Source organism: Dipodomys ordii, unplaced genomic scaffold, assembly GCF_000151885.1.
Source record: "Dipodomys ordii isolate 6190 unplaced genomic scaffold, Dord_2.0 Scaffold143, whole genome shotgun sequence".
NCBI classification, from domain to species: domain Eukaryota; kingdom Metazoa; phylum Chordata; class Mammalia; order Rodentia; family Heteromyidae; genus Dipodomys; species Dipodomys ordii.
Window position 1 is genome coordinate 2,055,568 of NW_012267359.1, and position 27,608 is coordinate 2,083,175.

General features: G+C 50.0%; 2 protein-coding genes across 2 annotated transcripts in view; one reads left to right on the plus strand and one right to left on the minus strand.

Moving 5' to 3' along the window:
* Nucleotides 1-8,545, minus strand: part of Ssc4d (scavenger receptor cysteine rich family, 4 domains) — a 35,358-nt gene extending 26,813 nt beyond the window's left edge. The window contains exons 1-6 of the mRNA XM_013031707.1: nt 8,368-8,545; nt 5,163-5,376; nt 3,743-3,778; nt 3,206-3,511; nt 1,178-1,255; nt 4-299 (exon numbers count right to left, since the gene is read on the minus strand). Of these exons, the coding sequence (XP_012887161.1) occupies nt 4-299; nt 1,178-1,255; nt 3,206-3,511; nt 3,743-3,778; nt 5,163-5,343 (897 nt within the window). The 5' untranslated portion in view covers nt 5,344-5,376; nt 8,368-8,545. The remainder of the gene's footprint in view (nt 1-3; nt 300-1,177; nt 1,256-3,205; nt 3,512-3,742; nt 3,779-5,162; nt 5,377-8,367) is intronic.
* Nucleotides 8,546-13,692: 5,147 nt separating this feature from the next.
* Zp3 (zona pellucida glycoprotein 3 (sperm receptor)) lies at nt 13,693-21,305 on the plus strand. Its single transcript, XM_013031741.1, has 8 exons — nt 13,693-13,983; nt 14,513-14,631; nt 15,532-15,635; nt 15,720-15,897; nt 16,012-16,129; nt 19,866-19,957; nt 20,041-20,177; nt 21,094-21,305. Exons 1-8 carry the CDS (start codon nt 13,693-13,695, stop codon nt 21,303-21,305), a joined length of 1,251 nt encoding a protein of 416 aa, XP_012887195.1.
* Nucleotides 21,306-27,608: the final 6,303 nt, after the last annotated feature.

Here is a 27,608-nt window from a genome sequence, read left to right on the forward strand (position 1 = left end):
TGCATCCTCGTGGTGGCCACAGTTGTGCACGCCCCAGCCCAGGCTCAGGCAGGCAGCCAGGCGGGGCTCACCACCCTCGCAGTGCACGTTGTCCAGCAGGATGTGCCCCGTGCCGTAGCCGAAGAAGGCGTTGGTGGTGGCAGCCAAGGCCGCCCCGCAGCCCAGCTGGCGGCAGACCACGGCGGCATCCGGCAGTCCCCAGTCGTCATCACACACGGTGCCCCACAGGCCGCCGTGCAGGATCTCCACTCTTCCCTGGCATGGGCCGGCGCCCCCCACCAGGCGCACGCTGCCCTCCCCTGGTGAAGGCAGGCAGAGAGCAAGGGTCCGATCCCACCGGGATCTGCCACTCCAGCCTAGGTGCCTAGGCCATGCCCATGCATGCAGTTCTGTGCTCCAGGACTCAGAACTCGGGTGGGGTGGGGGCGGGGGCTGCTGATTGCCCCTCACCCACAGCTGAGCCTCCTCAGGCCAGGGGGAGGAGTATGGTTTGAGGGATCTCAAGGCTTCGACTGTGACACTTCTGCCTAAAACCAGCCCTCCTCACCCCAGCCCTGCCAGCCTAAAACCAGTTCGTGCCCCTGCTCTGCTTGCTCACTTACTTCTGCCCAATGAAAACCTTTCCCCTCCCTGAAGCCCTCCTTAATGTGTATGTGTGTATGTGTGAGGGGCGGGGGAGGAAAGGAGGGATGGAGTGTGAGAGTACTGGGGCTTGAACTCAGGGCCTGGGCACTATCCCTGAGCTTTTTCCTTCAAGGCTGGCACTCTACAACTTGAGCCACAACACCACTTTTTGCATTTTGGTGGTTAATTGGAGATAAGGGCCTCACAGACTTTCCTGGCTTTGATCAGATCTCAGATCTCAGCCTCCTGAGTCATTAGACTTGTAAGCATAAACCATCAGCACCAGGCTAAGTTCTCGTTCATGAAGGTTGGGATATTCTTTTCTTTGCTGGGTTCCTTTGCCTTAACTGTCCCTTAACTGTCCCTCAGTAAAAGGACCTTGCATTCCCCATTCTCCCATTGGATTTTTACCACCACCACCACACACTCACCTCACACACACCATCACACCTTGCTTACTCTGTCTAGCCTTCAATTTGTAATCTGTTCTCACCCGCTAAAGTGTGGGAGACTCATAAAAACCCAGGTAGTGTCACACACTACTCTTTCTTACCTTTCCCGTTCTGAGGAGCTGTAGTGGGCGTGCTACTGGTTAATGCCTTCCTCATTGGCGGCTGGGTGGACAAGAATTCTGAGGAGGAAGCAGGGTGGGAGGAAGGATACAGGATCTTTTGATTGATTCTCCGTCCTCTTCATGCAAATGAGGGGCGTGGTCACTTCTAAGGAGCCTGACTCCAGTGTCTCTCTTCACATGACTGGTCAAAGCCAAGAACCCAGAAGAACCCAGGGAGGAATATGATAGCAGAAAGGGCCACCCAAATCCTTTTTTGTTTTGTTTTGTTTTAGTGAGACAAGTTGTTGCTATGTAGCCCAAGCTGGCCTGAAACCTGAGACCTTCCTACTTTAGCCTCCAAAGAGCTGGGATTACAGGTATGCACCACCATACCTCGATTCTAAACTCTTTTTTTTTTTTTAATCAATTGTGGGGCTTGAACTCAGAGCCTGAGTGTGGTCCCTGAGTTTGTTTTTGCTCAAGGCTAGTGCTATACCTCGCTTCTAAACTCTTTTTTTTTAATCAATTGTGGGGCTTGAACTCAGAGCCTGAGTGTTGTCCCTGAGTTTGTTTTTGCTCAAGGCTAGTGCTGTACCTCTTTGAGCTATAGACCTCTAGTTTTTAGGTGGTAAATTGGAGAGAAGAGTCTCACTGGGCTGGTAATGTGGCTTAATTTTATAGTGCTTGCCTTGCATGCATGAAGCCCTGGGTTCCATTCCTCAGCACCACATAAGCAGAAAAAGCTGGAAGTGGTGCTGTGGCTTCAGTGATAGAGTGCTAGCCTTGAGCTGAAGAGCTGAGGGACAGCGCCCAGATCCAGAGTTCAGGCCCTATGACTGGCAAAAAAAAAAAAAAAGCCAAAAACTGGGGTGGGAATGTGGCTTAGAGGTAGAATGCTTGCCTAGCATTCATGAAGCCTTGGGTTCAATTCCTCAGTACAACATAAACAGAAAAAGTGACACTGTGGCTCAAATAGTAGAGTGCTAGCCTTGAGCACAAGAAAGTCAGGGACAGCTGGGCACCGGTGGCTCATACTTGTAATCCTAGCTACTCAGGAGGCTGAGATCTAAGGATCATGGTTCAAAGCCAGCCTGGGCATGAAAGACTGTGAGACTCTGTTTTTTTTTTTTGTCTGTTGTGGGGCTTGAACTCTGGGCCTGAGCACTGTCCCTCAGCTCTTCAGCTCAAGGCTAGCAATCTACCACTTGAGCCACAGTGTCACTTTCAGCTTTTTCTGTGTATGTGGTGCTGAGGAATCAAACCCAAGGCCTCATGCATGCTAGGCAAGCACTCTTACCACTGAGCCACCTTCCCACCGAGACTGTGAGACTCTTATCTCCAATAAACCACTAGAAAACCGGAAGTGGCGCTGTGGCTCAAGTGGTAGAGTACTCACCTTGAGCTGAAGAGCTGAGGGATAGCGCCCAAGACCAGAGTTCAAGCCCCATGACTAACAAAAATAAATAAATAAAAGAAAAGAAAAAGAAGCTGAGGGACAGTGCCCAGGCCCTGAGTTCAAGCCCCAGGACTGGCAAAAAAAAAAAAAAAAGAAAGGCAAAATCTCAGGCCCTGATCCAGACCTGTAGAATCAGAAACTCTAGGATGGAGATATGATTATGTTGTTATGAATGCTGCAAGCTTGAAAACTAGAACCACTTCTATGCCCAGAAACACATTTGGCCACTGTGACTACAACGATTTTTTTTTCTGGTTATTGGAGATGAGTCTTATAGACTCTTCTGTTTGGACTGTCCTTGAACCAAGATCCTCAGATCTCAGCCTCCTGAGTAGCTAGGATGACAGGCATGAGCCACCAGCGCCTGACTAGTTTTCTTTCTGTCCATGGTTGCACAATGAGCCAGAACAAGAAGCCAGGGGACCCAGCCTAGGCACTTCCCATTGGCACCAGCCAATGTAGTAGCTTCTAGCTCTGTCTTCATGGAACATGTTGAACACCAGGAAGTCCCTTCCTCTGTCTAGCCGACAGCCCTGATGCCTTATCCTAATGGGCCCCAGTCCTTGGCTCACCATCGCACAGGACGGCCACGTCTTCATAGTGGAAACAATTGTGGATGCCCCAGCCTCGGCTGCCACACTCGCTCAGCGCAGCTTCCTGCCCGCGGCACTCCACGTTGTCCAGAAGGATGGGGCCCCAGCCCTGGCCGAAGGCGAGGGGGCGAGGCACGGGCAGTGCCAGACCACAGCCCAGCTGACGGCACACCACATTGGCATCCACCACATCCCAATCGTCGTCGCAGACGCTGCCCCAAGAACCTCCATGCAGGACCTCCAGGCGCCCCCGACAGCGGCTCGGGCCCCCCACCAGCCTCAACTCTGCAAAGAGGGTCCAGCTGGCCACCAGCGGGGAGCAGGGGGCCCAAGCTACAGGGTGCCCACTATGCCAGGAACTTTGGGGTCCATCCCTCCGTGAGACTGGGAGGCTGGGAAATGCTAGACATAGAGGCATCTAGACTCTCTGGGAGCAGGTTAGTGCCCCAGGTCTTCTGCCTGAGGTTCTGAATACCTGGGGTAGGTGAGGTCAAGGAAGGGAGGCGTGGTACCTACCTGGAAAGGACAGTAGACTGGTCTGGAGGGCACTGGCTGAAACAGTGAGGAAGAGCATCCTCTGGCTGCCTGGCCCCCAGAACATGGTCTTCTCCCTTCTCCATCATCCCCACCTTGGTCCCTTCTTCTATCACTCTATCATTCCCCCCCTCTCCCTACTCTATCATCCCTGCCTTGGTCCCCTCCTCAATCTATCCCCTCCTTCTCCCCCATCCATTATTCCCACCCCTCTCCCTCCTCCATCATCCCCTCCTCCATCATCCCCTCCTCCATCATCCCCTCCTCCATCATCCCCTCCTCAGTCCCCTCCTCCATCATCCCCTCCTCCATCATCCCCTCCTCCATCATCCTCTTTCCCCAATCCTCCATCATCCCCTCCATCATCCCCTCCTCCATCATCCCTCCTCAGTCCCCTCCTCCATTATCCCCTCCTCCATCATCCCCTCCTCAGTCCCCTCCTCCATCATCCCCTCCATCATCCCCTCCTCCATCATCCCCTCCTCCATCATCCCCTCCTCTGCTCCTCCCTCCATCATCCTCTTTCCCCACTCCTCCATCATCCCCTCCTCTTGGACTCCTGCTTTTCCAAAGCCTTATCACCTCTTTCTGGGACTATTCCATTAGTCTCCACAGGCCACCCCCAAATATGCTTGCCTGAGATGTAGTCCTGCCCGTCTAACTCTATGGCTATGTCCCTTAAAGATTGTGGCAATCTCAACCACTGAGTTCTCTCCACAAAGCCTTCTAGTATCTTCTGACCAGCCTTATTTTGTTTATTCCTTGTGACTCTGAGGATGATCTCAGGGATTTGTGATCCTCCTGCCTCTGCCTCCCAAGGAGCCAGGATTACAGATAGGCAATACCACATCTGGCTTTCAGTCATCTAATGTCATTGATTCTCCCAGCTGCATTTCCAGCAGGGATGGTGAGCCCATCCCTTTCCCTCCTTCCCTGTTTCCAGTGACTGTTGACTGCCAGCTCTTAGTTGTTACCACTCGAGTGGTCCATGTCTCAAACTGAAGCTCTTTGTTTTTTGTTTTTTTTTTTGTCGGTCATGGGGCTTGAACTCTGGGCCTGGGCGCTGTCCCTCAGCTCTTCAGCTCAAGGCGAGCGCTCTACCACTTGAGCTACAGCGCCACTTCCAGTTTTCTAGTGGTTTATTGGAGATAGGAGTCTCACGGTCTTTCCTGCCCGGGCTGGCTTTGAACCGCGATTCTCAGATCTCAGCCTCCTGAGTAGCTAGGATTACAGGCGTGAGCCACTGGCGCCCGGCTCAAACTGAAGCTCTTTCTGAGCTGGAAAGACTGTCAGGATCCAGTTCATTCACACCCTCTCTCCTCCCCTGCCTCTGTCCATCCTTGGACAACTGGGGAAACAGAGCCAGAAAGAGAAGTGGTAGGGGCTGGCTGGGAGCACTCACCCAGAGGCAGGAAGAAGAGGAAGGACAGAGCTGGGGAGAGGGGAAGAGGTGGCAGAGGTGGAGGGGCAGCGCTCTCATTCCCAGGCCTCCACCCTCCACTCCTCTCATCCAGCTGTGGACCGAAGGACATTTCAGCTTCCTGCTGCACCCAGCTGGTGGATGGTCTTTCAAGTGGTCCCATCAAGAGGCTGGGAAAAAGTCACAGCTGGAACATCTGGAATTCAAGATGGCCACCATTTACTTCCAGTGAGAGGGTCAGCTTCAGGGGAAAAGGATATTCCTACTTGGGCTGACATTCCTAGTGGAAACAAGGGCAGGACCACAGCTGGTTGCTATGGGTGATGCGAGGATGGATGGATGTGGCTCTGTGGCTGAGAACTTACAGAGCTCCATCCCCCAGCACTATGGGAAGAAGGAAGGAAGGAAGGAAAGAAACAAGAAAGCAAGGAAGGAAGGGAGGGAGGGAGGGAGGAAGGAAGGAGAGGTTAGGTTTTGCTGGAGTCTAGACACAGTGAAGGTGATGGGTTAGAGATGAAGTCAAACAGGCTGGGTACAGCCATGGCCTGGACAAGGGCTCATTTTATCCTCCAGGGCTGCATGCCTGATTTGTTTGTTGAGACAGAGTATTGATAACCTTTTTCCATCCTGGCCTCAAACCTTGGTCCTTCCAATTTGTATCTCCCAAATGTCTGGGATTGTGGGTGCCAGCTTATAGTGACACTCATAGTGACTTTACTTATTGTTTATTGTTTTAGTCATGAGGCTTGAACTCAGGGCCTGGGCGCTGTCCCTGAGCTCTTTTGCTCAAAGTTAGCCTCTACTACTTAGAGCCACAATGCCACTTCAGGTTTTCTGGTGGTCCATTAGAGATGAGAGTCTCATGACTTTCCTGCCCTGAAATACTCAGACCTCAGCCTGCTGAGTAGTTAGAATTAGAAGCTTGAGCCACCGGTACCTGGCTTGTTACTTTTTTTTTTTTTTTGTGGTCCTGGGGGTTGAACACAGAGTTTCTCATATGTTAGGTACTCTGCCACTGAGTCACACTCTCAACCCCAAGATTTAAAAAAAATTTTTTTTGGCCAGGTGCTAGTGGCTCTCTCTTATAATCCTAGTTATTCTGGAGGCTGAAATCTGAGGATCCCAGTTTGAAGTCAGCCTGGGCAGGTAAGTCTATGAGACTCTTATCTCCAATTAACCAGCCAAAAGCCAGAAGTGGTACAGTGGCTCAAATGTTAGAGTACTAACTTTGAGCAAAAACAGCTCAGTGACAGGGCCCAGCTCCTGAGTTCAAGCTCTGGGACAGGCACAAAAAATAAACAGAAAACACAATCAGCATTTCAGTGTCTGCCCCTCGATACCCCTCCCACCCCCATCCCCTTTCCTTTCAGACTTGAGAGGAGGGTGATACTGGGTATTCGTTTGATGGACTGGTTGGTTGGGGGTCAGATGGAATGGAGGCTGGTCCTGAAGCTGATGTGACTCATAAAACTCAGCACCGGGAAAGGACAGACACAAATACCAATGAGAGGCCCAGCTGGCTGCAGGGGCTTCTGGGGGAGGTGTGGGTATGTGGGAGGGGCATGTAGCTGCCTCTAAGTCCCTCTGAGCACAGACATAGCAGGAGGATGGGCTGGGTGGCATGGATGAAGAGGGAGGTACCCAGGCACGATGTCCCTCCTAAGAGGATCTGTCCTCACCCACAGCTCCCATTTACCCTGGCTTTTCCTTCACCTTGGCATACTGGCAGTCAGGATTGGAGTGGGGAGTGAAAGTCTATCTGGCTGCAGACATGAGATTTTCAACACTCCATTCGTGGGGGCCAGTGGAACAAACCCCTTTTGTCTCTCTGCCTGGACCGGGGACAGCTGGGCGATGGGAATGGAGAACTGTTGAGAAGGAGGGAAACAAGCTCAGGCCCCTCTCTGCTGGTGGGGAGACACAGTTGTCTACCTCCCACGCCACCTGTGGCTAAAGGCATTTGGGGTTCTGCACCCCCAGGCTTGACCAGTGCCTATCCTGGGAACAGGGAGACAGACAGCTTCCAAAGAATCTTCCAGAAATCCTCAGGTGCCCTCACTGCAGCCCAGGAGCAGGAGAAAGATCCTGAGACTGTCTTTCATGAACTTCAAGCCCAGTGCTCCCCACTTCAAGTCCCAATGCTCCCCAGAGCTCTCCAGGGGCCTTAAAGACACCCCCCCCTAGCATCCTCACTCTGAGTGCATTCTTCCAGCCTGCTCCTGCCTCCTACTCTGGCAATATTGGTTAAGATGAGCTGTGCCCACAATCCCTAGGTAATCCCTATCCTTCCTGGAAGTACCTGTTGGATGGTAAGCAGTGTGGATAGAACTTTCCAGATCCCACTCATCTCTATAAAATAAGTTTAGCCATGCTCTTGCCTCCTAAAAACCACTGTTGTTAATGTTTATCAAAGATTTTGCTCAAAGCAAACAGAGAGTCGGTGGCTCAGGCCTGTAATCCTAGCTGCTCAGGTAGCTGAGATCTAAGGACTGCAGTTCAAAGCCAGCCTAGGCAGGAAAGTCTGTGAAACTCTTATCTCCCATTAATCACCCAAAAAACCCAGAAGTGGAGTGTGCCTCAAGTGGTAGAACATCCAGACTTGAGTGAAAAGAACAGAAACACCCTGAGTTCAAGCCCCAGGACTGGAACAACATCAATAGCAACAACAAAGATTTTGCCCAGTGTCTAGCCCACTATTAGTGTGGGGGTATTCCTGTCCACCCCCATTTGCACTGTGGACCGGCAAAGGCAGGACCAGATCTTTAGTAGTGGTATCTGGAATAAGTTCCTTGGGAAATGTGTGTTGAATGACTAAATTTTTGTTGTAGAATCACAGAAGGGAGTTAAACATGTCTCTAAATTGTCTAAAGACAATTTTTTTTTTTTGTCAGTTGTGGGGCTTGAACTCTGGGTTTGGGTGCTGTCCCTGTGCTCTTCAGCTCAAGGCGAACGCTCTACCGCTTGAGCCACAGCGTCACTTCCTAAAGACAATTCTTTACTGCTGACCAGTAACAAAACTGCAGGCTCTATCTAGCCCTCCCTCCCTCCCTCCCTCTCTCTCTCTCTCTCTCTCTCTCTCTCTCTTTCCCCTCTCTTACCCTCTCTCTCTCTCTCTCACCCTCTCTCTCTCTCTCTCTCACACACACACACACACACACACAAACTAGCAAAAGTGAAGGAGTCATACCTTGGGGGTGTATTGTTCTGGGCTCCTTCTATTCTTCTCCAGTCAATCCAAGCTCCTTACCTTGGACAGTTTAGGAGGGGAAGGACCCCCCCAAGTGTAAATCAATGCAGACCTCTCTCCGTGTCTTTCCAAAGCTGGAAGGGGGGCATAGACAAGGTCCATGGAGATGGCTGGTGGGCCCAGCCTGTCCCCGCACGACCTTAGGCGCTTTGGAGGTGGCCTGAACCGCGGGAGCTGCCCCAGGAAGGGCACCTAGTTGGAGGAGGAGCCACGGGGGCGTGGTCTCCCGGGGCGTAGCCAGTGAGGGGCGTGGCCTTGCAAGGACGGGCAACCCTTCCTCTTCTCACTCCAAGGCTCAGGTTACAGAAAAGCCTTTGAAAAGGTTACAGAAAACCCATCTTTTTCTTCTCTTTCCTATTCTTTTCCTTTATTTTGGTCGGTCGTGGGGCTTGAACTCTGGGCCTGAGCCCTGTCCCTCAGCTCTTCAGCTCAAGGTCAGTGCTCTACCACTTGAGCCACAGCGCCACTTCCCATTTTCGGAGTGGTTTATTGGAGATAAGAGTCTCACAGACTTTCCTGTTCGGGCTGGCTTTGAACGGCGATCCTCATATCTCAGCCTCCTGAGTAGCTAGGATCACAAGCTGAGTGCCCATCTTGTCTCCATCTTTTGTTTTTCTTTCTTTTCTTTCTTTTTTTGTCGTGGGGCCTGAACTCTAGGCCTGGGCGCTGTCCCTGAGCTCTTCAGCTCAAGGCAAGCGCTCTACCACTTGAGCCACAGCACCACTTCCGGCTTTTTATTTTTCTGCTTATGTGGTGCTGAGGAATCGAACCCAGGGCCTCATGCATTCAAGGCAAACACACTACTGCTGAGCCACCTTCCCAGCCCTTGTCTCCATCTTTTCTAAGGAGGCCTGGTTGATCTACTGGGACAACCCTGATATTGGTGGAACTCACCTCATCTCTGACCTCATCTCACCTGGGGGCTGGGAGGTGTTCCAGGAGAGGTGGCCCTCAGCATCCCAGCATTTCCCATCTTCTCCCTCCCTCCCTCCCTCCCTCCCTCCTTCCCTCCCTCCTTTCCTTCCTTCCTTCCTTCCTTCCTTCCTTCCTTCCTTCCTTCCTTCCTTCCTTCCCTTCTTCTTTCTCCTGCACAGGAATTGAACCTAAGGCCTTGCACAGGCTAGGCAAGTGATCTACCACCAAACCTCATTCCCCAGCTCCTAGTATTTTCTCATGGACCAATACTGGGACTTGAACTTAGGGCCCTGAGTACTTCTTTAGCTTTTTTGCTCAAGGCAGATGTGCTACCACAAGAGCCACACCTCCAGTTCCAGCTCTTTGGTGGTTAATTGGATAGGCTGGGAATTGGCTTAGTGGTAGATGCTTGCCTAGCATGCAGGAAGCCCTGGATTTGATTCCTCAGTACTACATAAACAGAAAAAGCTGGAAGTGGTGCTGTGGCTGAAGTGGTAGAGTTCTAGCCTTGAGCACAGTGAGGCTCAGGGAAAGAGCCCTGGCCCTGAGTTCAAATCTCAGGACTGGCCAAAAAAAAAAAGTTTTATGGAGCTGGATGTTGGTGGCTCACTCCTATAAACCTAGCTACTCAGAAGGCTGAAATCTGAGGATCATGGTTCAAAGCCACCCTCAGCAGAAAGCCTGTGAGACTCTTTATCTCCAATTAGCCACCAGAAAACCAGAAGTAATGTTATGACTTAAGTGGTAGAGTGCAAGCCTTGAGGGAAAGAGCTCAGAGACAGCATCCAGGCCCTTAGTTCAAGACACACCACTGGGAAAAAAAAGTCTCATGGACTTTCATCCCTAGGCTGGCTTTGAATTGTGATCCTCAGATCTCAGCCTTCTGGGTAGCTAAGATTACAGGTGTAAGTCACCAGTGGCCAGCTGATTTGTTTAAAGGTCTCAGTTGTTTCACAAGAGCAAAACAGGTCAATGTTTTAAAATAAAAGCCCACAAACAAGGCTGAGGATGTGGCTCAATGGCAGGCAGAGTACTTGACTAGTGAGTTGCAAGGCCCTGGGTTTGATCTCAGCATATACACACAAATAAATAATAATAAATGACACCAGGGCTGGGAAGGTGGCTCAGTGGTAGAGCGCTTGCCTTGCATGCATGAGGCCCTGGGTTCCATTCCTTAGCACCGCATAAGCAAAAAGAAAAAAGCCGGAAGTGGCGCTGTGGCTCAAGTGGTAGGGCGCTAGCCTTGAGCTGAAGAGCTGAGGGACAGCGCCCAAGCCCAGAGTTCAGGCCCCACGACCGGACCCAAAAAAAAAAAAATGACACCAGTAGTGGTAGGGCAGGTCTGTAACTCCTGCACTTAGGAGGCTGGGGCAGGAGCATCTTTGGTAGAATACTTGCTAAGCATGCAGGAGGCCTGGGTTTGATTCCAGCACCACATAAGCAAAAAATAGCCAGAAGTTGCCGGGTGCTGGTGGCTCACGCCTGTAATCCTAGCTACTCAGGAGGCTGAGATCTGAGGATCGTGGTTCAAAGCCAGCCTGGGCAGGAGAGACTGTGAGACTCCTATCTCCAATAAACCACCAGAAAACCGGAAGTGGTACTGTCGCTCAAGTGGTAGAGCGCTCGCCTTGAGCTGAAGAGCTGAGGGACAGCGCCCACGCCCATAGTTCAAGTCCCACGACCGACAAAAAAAAAAAAAAAAAGCCAGAAGTAGCGCTGTGGCTCAAGTGATAGTGCTGCCTTTGAACAAAAAAGGTAAGGGAGAGTGTCCAGGTCCTGACTTCAAGCCCCAGGATCAGCAAAAACAAAACAAATCCTAATTAAATAAATATTATCAGTTGGATATGTTGGTACATACATAGCTGCAATCCCAGCACTCAGAAAGCTAAGGTAGGAAGAGGAGGAGGAAGGGAGAAAGGGATTAAACATAATTAACGTTTTAATTGTACCCTTCCTGAGTTTCTTCACCCAGGCCCCACACAGAGCAGGCACGTGAAAGTGCTTCAGCCATACTCAGTCCTTCAACAAGTCCTGCCAGGATTGTTGTAGTAGACTCCTATATTTTTGTTGGTTGTGGGGCTTGAACTCAGAGCCTGGGCACTGTCCCTGAGCCTCTGTGCTCAAGGCTAGAACTGTACTACTTGTGCCACAGTTCCAGTTCCAGATTTCAAGTGGCTAATTGGAGATAAGAGTCTCACTCCCAGGAACCTTTCTGCCTGGGCTGGCTTCAAACTGTGATTCTCAGATCTTAGCCTTCTGAGTAGCTAGGATTACAGTTGTAAGCCACCAGCGCCCGGCTTGCAGTAAACCCTTGACTTGTATCCCCAGTGCCTCAGCTTACCAGACCATATATCTGCTTAGATGCCCTTGGTGGCACTTGAGCCACACCTTCAGTTCCAGCTCTTTGGTGGTTACTTGGAGATAAAGAGTGTATGGATAGGCTGGGAACGTGGCTTAGTGGTAGAATGCTTGCCTAGCATGCATGAAGCCCTGGGTTCAATTCCTCAGTACCACATAAACAGAAAAAGCCGGAAGTGGGGCTGTAGCTGAAGTGGTAGAGTGCTAGCCTTGAGCACAAAGAGGCTCAGAACAGTGTCCAGGAGTCCGAAGATAAATTTGGTTGTTTTTTTTTTTGGGTCTGATCGTGGGGCCTGAACTCTGGGCCTGGGCACTGTCCCTCAGCTCTTCAGCTCAAGGCTAGCGCTCTACCACTTGAGCCACAGCGCCACTTCCGGCTTTTTTCTTTTTTCTTATGTGGTGCTGAGGAATTGAACCCAGGGCCTTGAGCATGCAAGGCAAGTGCTCTACCACTGAGCGACCTTCCCAGCCCCCGAAGATAAATTTGGACTCTGGCCCCTCCCCTCCAAAGCAGCAACTCACCCCAAGGGACAGAGGTGAAACTCCTAGCATCTGAGCATCTCCCAGGATGGTCAGTGCCTGTCCATGCCTGGGTCACACACAAGCCTCTGCCTGAGAAAACCTCCCCTCCTCCTCCCTCCAGTTCAAGTGCTCCATGGAGCCATTTGTCCCTCTGATGTATTCAACAGAAGCCTTTATCTCTGGATATTTGTACTGAAACCAAAGTTAGCCCAGGGTCCTGCAGTTGATCCCCAATGTCACGCACATAAAGCCAAGTGTGGCTGGTGTGGAGGTAAAAATCTAATCTCAGTGCTTGGGAGGCTAAGACATGAGGATGGTGAGTTTGAGACCAACCTGGTCTACATAATAAGGCCCTATCTAAAAAATAAATAAACTGGGTACCATGGGTGCTCATATCTGTTATCCTAGCTACACAGGGATCAAAAGATCAAAGTTCAAAGCTAGCCTGGGCAGCCAAAGCTATGAGACTTATCTCAGTTAACCAGCAAAAAGCCAGAATTGGAGGTATGGCTCAAATAGTAGAGCACCAGCCTGAGAGAAAAAGCTGTTTGGAGTTTGGAGGTGAGAGGCCCTGAGTGCAAGCACCAGTGCTGTTACAAAAAATGTAGAGAGGGAGAGGGAGAGAGGGAGGGAGGGAGAGCGCATGCTCCAAGTGCCAATTACTCATTGCTGTAATGCTAGCTCCTCAGGAGGCTAAAATCTGAAGAATGCAAAGCTGGCAAGTGAAGAAAAGTCTTCCGGACTCCATCTGCAAAATAATCAGCAAAGAGCTGAGCTGGAGGTATGGCTTAAGTGGTAGAGCCATGAACAGAAGCAAGCCAAGCAAGCCTGAGACCGTAAGCTCAAATCCTGGTATTGCCCCAAGAAATGAAACAAAAACTGAATTCATTAAGTTTAATTTGAATCTGACTTGCAGGAATTGAGCCATATGACCTATGGAGTATTCAAGTGATCCTTATAATTGGGCAGGGGCCACACAATCCCTTGCTTCTTAATTGCTGCCTCCTGCTGCATTAGCATGAACTCCCTGCCATCCCATATTGAATCCTGGCATCTTTCTGTGTCACCCCACAGACAGGTGAGAGCTATTAGCTCCCTGGCTAGGCTGTGAGCATCCCTGTATACATTTGAGGCTCTCCTGCCCCAAATGTATACAGGAAAGGGGTGAACATTTAGGACCTATCAGGCTTCCCCTATAAACTTTACTGTGAATCCAAATCACCTTGGAGGTCTCTGAAGCCACCTAGCAGATTCTCATTGTGGGTTTGGGAGAGGGCTGAGGGCCTGCAGGTGCATGAAGTTCCCCAGGTGTGGCTGGTGATGGGCTCCACTGGGGGCCACTTGCCCCCCTCCCTCCACCAGCCAGGATGTAGCTAGGGGCCCAGGTGGAAGAGTGCCCCACCCCCGCCTGCCCTGGGGTATAAGACAGCAGGCTTCTTTCTCCTCTGTCTGAGCTATCCTGTCGGTACTATGGGGCTGAGCTACGGGCTCTTGCTTTGCCTCCTGCTCTGGGGAGCCCCAGAGCGGTGCTGCCCCTACCCTGTCTTGCTTTCCCAGCCTGGGTCCCCTGAGCCCGTGGCGGTGGAATGTCTGGAGGCTCAGATGGTGGTGACGGTCAGCAGAGACCTTTTTGGTACAGGAAAGCTGGTGCAGCCCGCTGACCTCAGCCTGGGCCCTGAGGGCTGTCAGCCCCTGGTCTCCCTGGACAGTGAAGTGGTCAGATTCGAAGCTGGACTGCATGAATGTGGCAACAGCATACAGGTTGGGGGAGGGGTGCTTGTCTTGGGGGGACTTCCTGTTTCAGAGGGGAAGATGTGGGAGGTAGCTACTGTCAGTAGGGCTGGAGATTGGCAGGGGGGGTGGGGTGGGCAGAACTTGGGTTGGGGAGCCAGGCGCCAGTAGCGCACACCTGTAATCCTAGCTACTCAGGAGGCTGAGACCTGAGGATTGTGATTTGATGCCAGCCCAGGGCAGAAAAGTCCCTGAGCCACTTATTTCTAATTAAATCATGGAAGCCGAGTTGTGTAGAGCACTAGCCTTACACAACAAAGCCAAGTAAGAGCTTGAGGCCCAGACTTCCAGCCTCAGGACTGAAAGAAATGGAAGAGGCCAACAGGCAAAGACACCTGCTCAGCCCTTCCTTACCAGCCAGCCACAGGGCAGGTTGGAGTTTCAAAGCTTTGTTTTCCTGGTGAACTGTAAGCACCCCCACCTCCTGCCCACCATGGGGCTGGACAAAGCCTGAAGCTGCAGGTGAGGGCAATAGCAGTTAACTGTCGCCTTTCTTCAGGTGACAGATGATGCTCTGGTGTACAGCACTTTCCTGCTGCACGATCCCAGCCCCGTGGGAAACCTGTCCATCCTGAGGACCAGCCGAGCACAGGTCCCCATCAAGTGCCGCTACCCCCGGTCAGTTCCCTGCAGGACGGGTGGGTGTGATCCTTGACTCTAGGGAGTCAAAGTTATGGCCCTCAGCTCACATGGTGGTGGGGGATTCTGGGGTCGAGCTGAATCATTATTCCATACCAAAGACACCCTTCCTCCCGCCCCCGCCCCCCACTGCCTCCAGACCAGAGTAGGCCAGCACTGGCCCTCTATCAAAGCCAGGTGCCAGTGGCTCACGCCTGTACTCCTAGCTACCCAGGAGGCTGAGATCTGAGGATTGGGGTTTGAGGAGTCCAGACAGGAAAGTCCATTGAGACTCTTATCTCTGTTAACAAAGCAAACAAAGTGAGTTAACTGGAGATGAGGCTAAAGGCTGAGGCCAGACCTGGTGGTGCACACTTGTAGTTCCAGTTACTCAGGAAGCTGAGATAGAATTGCTTGAGCCTAGGAGTTCAGACCAGAACCTGGGCAACAAAGGAAAAAAAAATGTGTCTCCATGTCTGGAGGATAACCTGACTATAACTCTTCTCTCCATACCATGTGCAGTAAACCTCATGCAAGTAAACCTCCAGGGCAAGGTTCACAGGGAACAGACCTCGCTTAGTCTCCAGACTAAGCTTGTGGTTTCAGGTTATTCTTGTCTCCATTCCTGGAGCCACATGGCTTCCCAGTTGGGATGGCTGGGCTGCCCTCAGGTGAAGAAATTCAGGAGGGTTAAGGGTCAGCCTCAGGCTTCTAGTGCTTTCTTAGTTCATGTGGCCATGGTTAAGACTAAAGGGGGTAGAAAGGATACCTGGAATGGGGGTGGAGCTCAAGGGGTAGAGCACTGAGCTGGCATATGGTTCAATCCCTAGAACTACAGAAACAAGGGGATCCCCCCAATACTGTGGGCCTAGCTGAGGTGTCCCCTGGCTTTTCTCCTAGGCAAGGCAATGTGAGCAGTCATGGCATCTTGCCCACCTGGGTGCCCTTCTGGACCACAGTGTCCTCGGAGGAGAGGCTGATCTTCTCTCTGCGGGTGATGCAGGGTAAGTTGAGAGTTGAGAGAATGGGGGAGGTGAGGACCGCCCGCTCCCCCATCAGTCTCTTTAATTCCTAGCTTTGTTCCCCAGCAAACTGGAGCGCTGAGAAGCCATCCCCCACCTTCTACCTGGGCGAGGTGGCCCATCTCCAGGCAGAAGTTCACACGAACAGCCATTTTCCCCTGCAATTGTTTGTGGACTATTGCGTGGCTACTGCTACACCAGACTGGAGCTCCTCTCCTTTCCACGTCCTCGTGGGCTTCCATGGGTGAGGCCTGGCCCCTTTTCCAGGGAGCTTTTCACTATAGACAGCCGGGTAGCCTCTGTCCCTAGCCTCTTAACCCAATTCTCCACCCTCTCTCCCCACCTGTTGCCTTCCCAGCTGCTTGGTGGATGGTGTCTTTGGCGGCTCCTCTTCATTTCAAGTCCCCAGACCTGGCCCCGAGATTCTCCAGTTCACCGTAGATGTGTTCCACTTTGCCAACGACTCCAGGAACACGGTAACATCATGACTCAAATAACCTGGAATACTGCTGGATTCTGGGTCAGGGTTAATAATGTCCTTAGAGCTCTCCTTAAATAACATTTAGCTTGGGGGTGGGGGATGGAAAGGAGAAGGGATGGGAAGGGGAAACAAAGGAGGAGGCTACAATGCTTGATATGAAATGTACTCACTGTCTTGCCCATGTAATTGTAACCCCTCTGTATGGTATTTTCTTTTTTTTAATTGTGAAGATACTATACAGAGGGTTACAGTTACATGAGCAAGGTAATGAGTACACTTCCTATTGAGCATTGTTACCCCCTCCATTGTTTTCCCCCTACCATCCCTTCCCTCTCTACCTTCCCCAGAGGTTCTTTTTTTTTTAAATTGTGATTAAGTGATTACATAATTTCCCAAATTTCACAGTATTGTGGAATAATGATGCTCATTTAAAATCACAAGTTCATTCTAACTTTCCTGGAGCAAATTGTCTATCACGGTCTGTAACATATAACGGTGTACACATATACACCATACATGTGATTAGCAGCATGGGGATATTTAGTAGTGGTTCGACCAGATGAGTGGAAGTTCTTTGTTTCTTAAGTCCTGTTAATTTTGTCGTATCACCTAACATTTTGGATTTAGCATCCACTTATCAGGGAGACCATGTTGTATGGTATTTTCACAAAAAAGTTTAAGGATAAAAAAATAACATTTAGCTCTGTTCTTAGGCCTTCTAAGCAATGAAACCATAGTTAATGAGGCCCAAAGTCCTCTAACACATGGGTAAGAGGAAGAGATCTGAGGATTGCAATTTGAAGCCAGCCTGGGCAGGAAAGTCTGTAAGACCCTTTCTTGTCTCCAATTAACCAGCAAAAAGGCAGAAGTGGAGGTATAGCTCAAGTGGTAGGGCACTAGCCTAGAGTGAAAAACCTCAGGGACAGTTCCCAGGCCCTGAGTTCAAGCCCCAGGACTTGGACACACACAAAACTATGGGGAAACCACTTTGGGACCTTCCCAATTAGAACCAGGAGAATGTGCCAAGAGGAAGCTAAGTACAAAAAGTTGTTCTCTTCCTGGAAGAGTAACTCTAAAGGCTCTCCAGGAAGGCCTTGCTCTTGTTTTTAGAACAGATGCATGGATAGGTTGCGGGAAGTATGGGAAACTCAGGCTGAATTCCAGGGCTTCAGTTCTGAAATGGTTTTTCTGCTGGTGCACTTGGCCACTAGGGGGCAGTCAAGGGTCAAGGCTAGAAGGTGGAAGGATCTCCATGCCTTCTACTGATGAACCAGGAGATGTCAACAAGTTCTGTCTGGGGGAACTCTGAGATGGACCAGGTCAAACTGACCTGGGGCTCTGACCCCAGGTGCTCTGTGGAAGGTATTAAGAATCATGCAGGGGCTGGGAAGGTGGCTCAGTGGTAGAGTACTTGCCTTGCATGCCCTGGGTTCGTTTCCTCAGCACCACATAAGCAGAAAAAGCTAGAAGTGACGCTGTGGCTCAAGTGGTAGAGCACTATCCTTGAGCTGAAGAGCTGAGGGACAGTGCCCAGGTCCAGAGTTCAGGCCCCATGACTGGAGGGAAAAAAAATCATGTAGATGGCCGGGTGCCAGTGGCTCACACCTGTAATCCTAGCCCCTCAGGAGGCTGACAATCTATCTCCGTTTAAAGCCAGCCTGGGTAGGAAAGTCAATGAAACTCTTATCTCCAATAAACCACCAGAAAACTGGAAGTGACGCCATGGTTCAAGTGGTAGAGCGCTAAAGAGCTGAGGGTCAGTGCTCAGGCCCAGAGTTCAAGCCCCACTGCCGACAAAAAATCATGCAGATGGTTGATTTCAAGCCATTCATTCCAGCAGGAGCTCATCTTGATAAATTAGGGTCAAGCAGCATTTCCCAGAGGCTGAGGGTGGGCCAGTGAGGCAGGGAACCCAGCTTATCAGGGTAGAAAAAGCATATGCCAAGTTGGGTGCCAGTGGCTCACACCTGTACCCCTAGCTACTCAAGAAGTTAAGATCTGAGCATTGCAGTTCAAAGCTAGCTCAGGCAGGAAAGTCTGCAAGACTTTTTTTTGTCGGTCATGGGGCTTGAATTCTGGGCCTGAGTGTTGTCCCTCAGCTCTTCAGCTAAAGGAGAGCACTCTACTACTTGAGCCACAGCGCCACTTCAGTTTTTTGGTGGTTTATTGAAGATAGAGTCTCACTGACTTTCCTGCTGAGGCTGAGGCTGGCTTTGAACCGCAATCCTCAGATTTCAGTCTCCTGAAATTACAGGCACCCGGCCCACAAGACTCTTTAGTCTCCAATTAGCCACCAAAAAAGCTGCGATTGGAAGTGTCTCAAGCAGTCAAGATAACCTGGATTGAAAAATCTAAGGGACAGTGTCTAGGTCCTGGGTTCAATCCCCAGTACCAGTCCAAAAAACCCAACATATGCCAAGAAGATATTGAAGCTGGGCTGGGAAGTTGGCTCAGTGGTAGAGCACTTGCCTTGCATGCCTGAGGCCCTGGGTTCGATTCCTCAGCACCACATAAGCAAAAAGAAAAAAAACTGGAAGTGGCGCTGTGGCTCAAGTGGTAGGGCACTAGCTTTGAGCTGAAGAGCTGAGGGACAGTGCTCAGGCCCAGAGTTCAGGCCCCACAACCGGACCAAAAAAAAAAAAGAGATATTGAAGCTCAGGAAAGCTACCCACAACATCTCAAGTAGAAACTTTAGAGGAATTAGTAGGAAACATCTGTCTCCAAGGATCTCAGGTCACAAAAGGGACAGGCCCATGTCCCCAGCAACTACATCACTGAAGAATTTGTGAGCTAGTCAAGTGGTAAGTGGTCTTAGCCTGCTAGAAAGATTATCATACACGTTGGTCACCTGGAGCAGGGGAGGGGACAGCAGGGAGACAGATTTTGGGGCTCAGAGCTGAGCATTCCCAAAAGACTGAGAAAGTCTGGGAAAGAACCACAAAGATTCTGGGCCCTGGTGGCTCACACCTGTCATCCTATTCAGGAGGCTGAGATCTGAGGATCATGGTTCAAGCCCAATCCTGGGCAGGAAAGTCCCTGAGACTTTTTTTCTTTTTTATTCTGCTTATGTGGTGCTGAGGAATTGAACCCAGGGCCTCATGCATGCAAGGCAAGCACTCTACCACTGAGCTACCTTCCCAGCCCCGTCCCTGAGACTCTTATCTCCAATTAACCACCAGAAAACAAGAAGTGGAGCTGATTAAAGTGGTAGAATGCTAGCCTTGAGCAAAAGAGCTCAGCCTTGAGCAAAAGAGTTCAAGCCCATGACCAACCAAAAAAAAACACAAAAACCCACAAAGATGATGGCTCCAGTCTAGGCTGAGAAGTTTTCTGACTTATTCTGCCAACTTTTAGAGCAAGTCGGCTCCTGGATCATCTTGGAGAGGGAGCTCTAAAGTGCTAAGAGTTGATAACTAGCTTGTTGGCCTGGCAAGGGTGTACATGCCTATAATCCAACAAAGAAGTATAGGTATAAGGATCCAGTTAAGTGGAGATTAAAAAGTCTCAACAGACATTTCTGCTGGGGCTGGCTTTGTATCTTGATCCTCATATCACAGCTTCCTGGATTACAGATGTGGGGTACTGGTGCCTGACCCAGGGCAAATGTTTGAGATCTTAAAAAACTAAACACAAAAATGCACAAGCCTGAAGTGTTGGGTTCAGTCCTCAGTACCACAGTGGCTTATTGGCACAGCCTAGAACTCAGACCCCTGACAGCTAATTTCTTTCAGATATACATCACCTGCCACCTAAAGGTTGCTCCAGCCAACCAAGCCCCAGATCCAATGAACAAAGCCTGTTCTTTCAACAAGTCTGCCAACAGGTGAGGGGAACAGAGCCTTCTGGGTGGAGTCCAGTCTGAGAGGATTTATTTGTAACGCTAAGCTTCCTATCTTTTCCTTTCAGCTGGTCACCAGTAGAGGGTGCCGCAGACATCTGCAAATGCTGTGACACTGGTAATTGTAGCAGGCCAGACCAATCCAGAGGCATGAACCATAGGTGGACCCAGGCACCCGATGTGGCTTCGAGGAAGCGCAGACACAGTAGGTCACACACTGAGCTAGTGACTGCCTTCCTTTCTCTGGTTCCAGGGCACTTGCTGTTACTTAAGGTGTCGTTCCTTCCTTTTGTGTCTCCTTAAGGCTGTTTACCAAGGGAGTATACTTAATGAATGTAATAGAAATGTTGAAGCTAGGTGCCAGTGGCTCACACCTGTAATCCTAGCTATTCAGGAGGCTTGAGATCTGAGCAGGGCAGTTGACAGATACCCAGGCAGGAAAATCTGAGACTCTTAATCCCCAATTCATCACCAAAAAAGCCAAAAATAGAGCTGTGGCTCAAGTGGTAGAGCATCTTTGAGCAAAAACACTAAGGGACAGCACTCTGGACCTGGGTTCAAGTCAGGACTGGCACACACATTTCAATCTGGAGGGTCTGTATCTCTTCCCCAGGAGAGGGGGTGGTCTGTCTGCTGTCCTTGACAAAGCATAGGAGAACGGACCTACAGAACCATAACTGAATTCCTGCTGAGGGAATCACAACTTTCCAAGCTGGGTGTGGCGGTCACATTTAAAACCCCAGCATTTAGGAAGCTTAAGGACAGACTTTGGGGCCAGTCTGGGCTCCATATTGAGCTAGCTACCATTGGGTAGTGATGTGTTTACCTAATGTATGTGTATGTGTGTGTGTGTTGATGTTAGAACTGGGGCTTAAACTCGGCTGGGCACTAGCCCTTAGCTAATGCTCTATTTGAGCCACACTACTTCTGTGAGACTTTTTTCCAATAAGAAAAATCCAGCTCTGTCTGCCCAGGCTGGCTTTGAGCTTCAATTCTGAGATCTCTGCTTCCTGAGTAGCTTGGAATATAGGCATGAACTCCTGGCTCTAGGACTATTTTTTTCCTTTTTAAAACCAAGTGACCTTCCTGTGTCCCATTCGTGTGTCCTGTTCCCTCCACAGTGACAGATGAGGCTGATGTCACTTTGGGGCCGCTGATCTTCCTGGGGAAGACTGGGGACTACGATGTGGAGGGTTCCACCTCTCCTGCTCATCCCTCCATGGCGCTGGGCTTAGGCCTGGCCACTGTGGCGCTGGTCACCCTGGCCGGGATCATCATGGGTCTGGCCAGGGGTTGTCACACTGCTGCCCACTCCATGTCCCCTTCCCAATAAAAGAAGAAAACTGGCTGTGGGCGTGTCCATGACTGTAATGTGGGATCTGGGTAGTTGCTGGCCACTGGGAAAAGAGTACCCTGGTCACTGGGGAAAGAGTACCCTGGTCTCCAGGGAGAACCACCAGACCTCCAGGGAGCAAACACCTGTCTGTCTAGACTGATTGCCCCATCTAGTCACCATGGAGGCCTAGATAGAAGCTGTTGGGGTAATGGTACAGTAAGCCCAAGGCAGCCTGGTTTCTAAGCTAGCGAAAGAGTTCTGTGGTCATGATTCGAGGGCAGGAAGGAAATGGGAGTTAATGGCTCCCTTCCCCAAAAGCAGCAGGCAGTTACATGCCTAGATGTTGAGGCCTGAGGTGAGGTGTGGCTGGGACCCCTAATAAGGGAATGTGATCTCTACTTCCTGGACTGGGTGAGTATTGTCATGTTAGAGGTACAAACTGGTCATGGGCTCTGGGGGAGGTATCTCTGACAGTTACAGACTTCTGGGGGACTGGGATCTACTTTCACCTTTTGGTCTTTTTGTTATTGTTGGTGGTGGTGGGGTTTGATCTTGGTGATTGGGTGTTATCCCTGAGCCTCTTTGTGCTCAAGGCTAGTACTCTACCACTTGAGCCACAACACCATTTCTGATTTTTGAGTGGTTAATTGGAGATGAGTCTCATGAACTTCTCTGGGCTGGCTTCAAACCAGGATCTTCAGATCTCAGGCTCCTGAGTGGGATTTACAGGCATGAGCCAACTCTTTGGTCTTTTTGTTGTTGTTGTTGCCAGTCCTGGGGCTTGAACTCAGGGCTTGGACACTGTCTTGAGCTTCACTTGCTCCAGGCTAGCATTCTACTATTTGAACCATAGTACTACTTCTGGCTTTTTCTGTGTATGTGGTACTGAGGAATTGAACCCAGGGCTTCATGCATGCTAGGCTAACACTCTATCACTGAGCCATATTCCCAGCCCCTCTTTTGGTCTTTTTAAGAGGAGTAGTTAGGGTCTTGGTAGGTAGCACAGGCTTGCCTCAAACTTCACCACCCTCTTGCTGAAGAATCCTCACTGCTGGGATTACAGGTATGCACTGTTACACCCAGCTCCTGATTTCCAAATCTGCTGTCTCCCTGTGCCAGGTTTTGGCTGAAGCTTAGAGTGCCTACTAAGGGAAAGAGTCTACAGGACATGACCAGAAGGAAGTGGGCAAGTCCCTATGTTGAGAGGCACAAAGCCCTCACCAGTGAGCTGGCTCTCATCTTCCCCAAAACCCATTGGGCAGTGACAAAATCCACAATAGACTAGAGCAAGATGGTGTGGTTTGGTGTCCAGAGACCAGGATACTTTTGATCATCTGAAGTGTGGGCTGCAGATATTGGCACCACTAGGGAGACGTGAAATAATTATAGGCCAGAGACTCAAAACCAATGGATTGTATTTCTGGGTCAGACCATTTGTCCAATATGCCAGAGATGTGCCAGCCAGGTGCTGATGGCTCACGGCTGTAATCCCAGCTACGTGGGAGTCTGCTATCTGAGGATCGAGGTTCAAAGTCAGCCTGGGAAGGAATGTCTATGGAACTCATCTCCAATTAGAACACTGGCCCTAAGGAAAACAAAACACACAAGCTGGGCACTGGTTGCTCACGCCTGTGATTCTGGCTGAGATCTGAGGATCATGGTTCAAAGCCAGCCCAGGCAGGAAACTCCATGAGACTCTTATCTCCAATAAACCACTAGAAAACTGGAAGTGGCATTGTGGCTCAAGCAGTAGAGCGCTTGCCTTGTGCTGAAGAGCGCAGGGATAGCGCCCAGGCCCAGAGTTCAAGCCCCACTATCAACAAAAAAACAAAAATCCCACTAAAGCTAAGAAACAGCACTCAGGCCTTGAGTTCAGGACCCAGGACTGGCACATACACACACACACATGATTGATAGTGAAGGACAGAAAGACTTCATAGTATGGGAAAAGGCAAAGTGAACGGGTGAGTACATCTTTCAAGTAGAGATGCCAGCTCAGAGTAAATTGAGTAGGGGTGGGGTAAGGTGTGTTTAATTATTAAACAGTGGGTTCCAAGCAAAGTGCAACCTGCTGATCATTATCTGGTTATCTGTCTTCACTGGAGGGGATCAGTCTGGTTCCCACGATTCCCATTCCTCCTGCTCAGAGGTACAGCATCATTATAGGTGATTGTCTTCCTTGTGGGGGTGGGAGGGTCTCACAGGGCTCTGATCCTTTCCTTCCAGGGAGTTTCAGTCATAAAGATGTTATCTAAGCTAAGGCACCAGTGGCTCACACCTGTAATCTCAGCCATTAAGAAAGTTGAGATCTGAGCATTTCTGTTCAAAGCTAGCCTGGGGATAAAAGTCCCACAGGACTCTTATGTCCGATTAATAAAAAAAAAAAAAAAAAAAGAGTTGTGTCTCAAGTGATAGAGGGCTAGCTAACCTTGAGAGGGAGCAAGCTAAGTAGAAATGCAACTCCTTGAGTTCAAGCCCCAGTATCAATACACAAGACCGGGCTAGAGATATGACTCAAATGGTAGAGAGCCAGCTAAGAAAACAAGCTGAACACGTGTGAGACAGTGAAATCAAGCCCTGGTACCACATACACACAGTTTGGGTGGACACTTGCTGGAGGGGCAAGGGAATACCCAGAGAAGGATGGGGGAGGTGGCCCTGTGGGAGGAGGAGGAGGAAGAGGGAGAATCTTTGTGTGTATGGGCATGCGCCTGTGCACACCAGTCCTGGAGCTTCAACTCAACACCTGGATGCTGACCCTGAGCTTTTGCGCTCAAAGCTAGTGCTCTACCACGAGCCACAGCTCCACTTCTGGCTTTTTCCTGGATCATTGGGGCTGAGTCTCACAGCCTTTCCTTTCCCAGCAGTTTTGAACTGTGATCCTCAAGATCTCAACCTCCTGAGTAGGATTACAGGCATGAGTACCAGGCTCCTAGAAATGCATAATTATTGAATATTCATTGTCACAGTATGTCCTGGCTGATCACTGTCTCAGTCCTTGCTTAGGAAGAGGGTTTGGAGAAGTTGTTCTGCGGTCATGACCGGTCAGGATAAACAAGTCATGGTGTCCTGAGGAGTCTGCTGTCCCTCCAGGGTAATTTCTGCTCCCAGCAAGATGTTCCTGGTCCCTGATGGGTCCTGTCCTTCCCAGATTCCCAGCTGGATTATACAGGGGCTGCCAAGAATGGCATAGAGAAGAGAGAGCCCTTCTTCCAAGAACTGGAAGTCATTGCATGAGTGTAACTTTCTATGATTCCCACCATGAATACCATCTGTTCCCTGGGTGTTGTAACATTGAGTTGTCCTTCAGTCCTTTCCTCCGTGAAAAGAGGAAGTGCCTGGGTGGGGGTAGGGAGGAAATGTGCTGAGGGGGCCAGCAAGGATGTCAAAGTCAAAGGCCTGGCTTCCTGCCTCTGGGTGGAGCTAGACTGGTATAGAAAGGAACTAACTGGCAGCTGGGCGGGGTGGGGGGTGGGAGGGTGGAGAGTGCGTACTAGGGCTTGAATTTAGGGCTTTGGGCTCTCATTTGACTTTTTCTGCTCAAGGCTGATGCTCTATCACTTTGAACCTCAATCCTCAGATCTCAGCCTCCTGAGTAACTGGATTATGGGATAAGCCACCAGTGCCTGACAACTGTCTTTTTTTTTTTTTTTTTTTGCCAGTCCGGAGGCTTGAACTCAGGGCCGGGTTCTCCTCTGAGCTGAGCTTCTTTTTGCTAGCAGTGCTCTACCACTTGAGTCATAGTTCCACTTCCAGCTTTTTCTGTGATTAATTGGAGAGAAGAGTTTCATGGATTTTCCTGCCTGGACTGGGTTCAAACTGTGACCCTCAGATCTCAGCCTCCTCAGGATTATAGGCTTGAGCACCAGCGTCCAGCCTGACAGTTGTGTGTTACTATCCATTACTGAAAACTTCTCATGGAACAGCTCCCTACACCTGGTCAATCAACTTTGTCCTTGTGCTTCCTTGTGGCCAGGTTTTTAGGGGAAAAAGGGGAAGGAGGCAAGAAGAAATGAGGTGTTAAAAGACAATGAGAGCTAGGTGCCCTGTGGTTCATATGACTGTAATCCCAGCTGCTCAGAAGGCTGAGATCTTTGGTTCACGGTTCAAAGCCAACCCAGGCAGGAAAGTCCATGCATGAGACCCTTATCTCTAACTAAACACGAAAAAGCAAGAAGTGGAGCTGTGGTTCAAATGTTAGAACCTAGCCTTGAGCACAGAAGCTCAGGGACAGCGCCCAGGCCTTGAGTTCAAGCCCTAGTGCCAGCCCTGCACCCTTCAGACAATCATGACAATGAGGAAATATTTAAGATTTTGTTTAATTAAAATGTTAAAAGTAGTTTAGTGGTATCAACTAATTAATTGAATTAAAAATCCATTACATTTCTGAAAGGAAGGGAGGGGAGGTGGAAATGGCTATCTTCTACTTTCTAGACCTATGGCTGGGATGAGAATTAAATTGATATAAGACAGATTCACAAGAGAAACATATTTTAATTATGCACATGTGCACAGGAGGCCCACAAAATTATGAGTCTCTTGCTGGATGCTGGTGGCTCACACCTATCATCCTGGCTACTCAAGAGGCCAAGATCTGAGGATTGTAGTTCGAAGCCAGCTCAGGAAGAAAAGGATAGGAGACTTTTTTTTTTGGTCGGTCATGAGGTTTGAACTCTGGGCCTGGGCTAGGAGACTTTTTTTTTGGTGGGTCCTGGGGCTTGAACTCTGGGTCTGAGCGCTGTCCCTCAGCTCTTCAGCTCAAGGTGAGCGCTCTACCACTTGAGCTACAGTGCCACTTCTGGAAGTGGTTTATTTTATCTCCAATGAACCACCAAAGGCCAGAAGTGGAGCTGTGGCTAAAGTGGGTAAAGCACCAACCTTGAATGAAAAAGCCAAGGGACAGTATCCAGGCCTTGAGTTCAAAACCCAGGACCAGCACAAAAAAGAAGAAAAAAGAGTCTAAGGAAGGTCAGATTGTAAGAGGTAATTTAAAGCCAGGTACTGGTGGCTCACATCTGTAATCCTAGCCACTCAGGAGGCTGAGATCTGAGAATCTCAGTTCAAAGCCAGCCTGGGCAGGAAAGTCCATGAGACTCTCTTATTTATTTTTTTGGGTCCGGTCTTAGGGCCTGAACTCTGGGCCTGGGCGCTGTCCCTCAGCTCTTCAGCTCAAGGCAAGCGCTCTACCACTGAGCCACCTTCCCAGCCCTTTTTTTTTTAAATTTTTGTCAGTCATGGAGCTTGAACTCTGGGCCTGGGCACTGTCCCTCAGCTCTTCAGCTCAAGGCGAGGGCTCTACCACTTAAGCAACAGCGCCACTTCCTCCATGAGACTCTTATCTCCAATAAACCACCAGAAAAGTGGAAGTGGCACTGAGGCTCAAGTGGTAGAGTGCTTGCCTTGAGCTGAAGAGCTGAGGGACAGAGCCCGGGCCCAGAGTTCAAGACTTATGACCCCTCCCCCCCCATACACACACACACACACACACACAAAAAGGCAATTTAAAGGCTGTATTTGCTGGGCCTGAGAATTGACTAAGAGCTGGGCGCTCAGTCCAGTCTCCCTCTTGCACCTGTGCTTTGTGAACTGAGTTTTTCCCTGCAGTCATCCTCTAACCCCCTTGGGCTCCAGGAAAAAACAAGACTCACTGACAAGCATTTTGTGACTGAAGGTATAACTGCCCCTCCAAGAGGCCATGGCAGCCATCTTACCATCCTGAAGAAAACAAGAATAACAGCCAAAACCTACACACTATCCCTTTTGCTCCAGAGACAAAGACAGAGCTAAAGGTCCACCAGTCCTATCTGTAACTCGAGACTGTTTTTAACTATGTCCCCTTCTCCTAATTCTCAATATTTGACCCAAGGTCACGTCTAGACAGATGATTACTGAAGAGCTGTCTTCCCACTACCACTGCCTTGCAGAGTTTTGGGGCTTGGGTGGTTGGCTGTGTGAAATAAGGGAGAGAGAGGCCTGTTCATAAAGGCTGGTTGACATGCTGATACAAAGTATGTCAGATAAAACATAGGAGCCATAGGACCTCCCTGAGATAGGACCTTTTCCTAAAGTAGATTTCCTTCAAGCTTGGAAATTTTTTTTTTTTTTCACAGAAGGACACAGTACAAAGCAACTCTATGTATTTAGCTGCTCAGAATCAGCTACTGAAATAGGCTAAAGTAATATATTTTAAAGCTGGGGGGGATGGGCTGGGAAGGTGGCTCAGTGGTAGAGCACTTGCCTTGCATGCCCGAGGCCCTGGGTTCGATTCCTCAGCACCACATAAGCAAAAAGAAAAAAGCC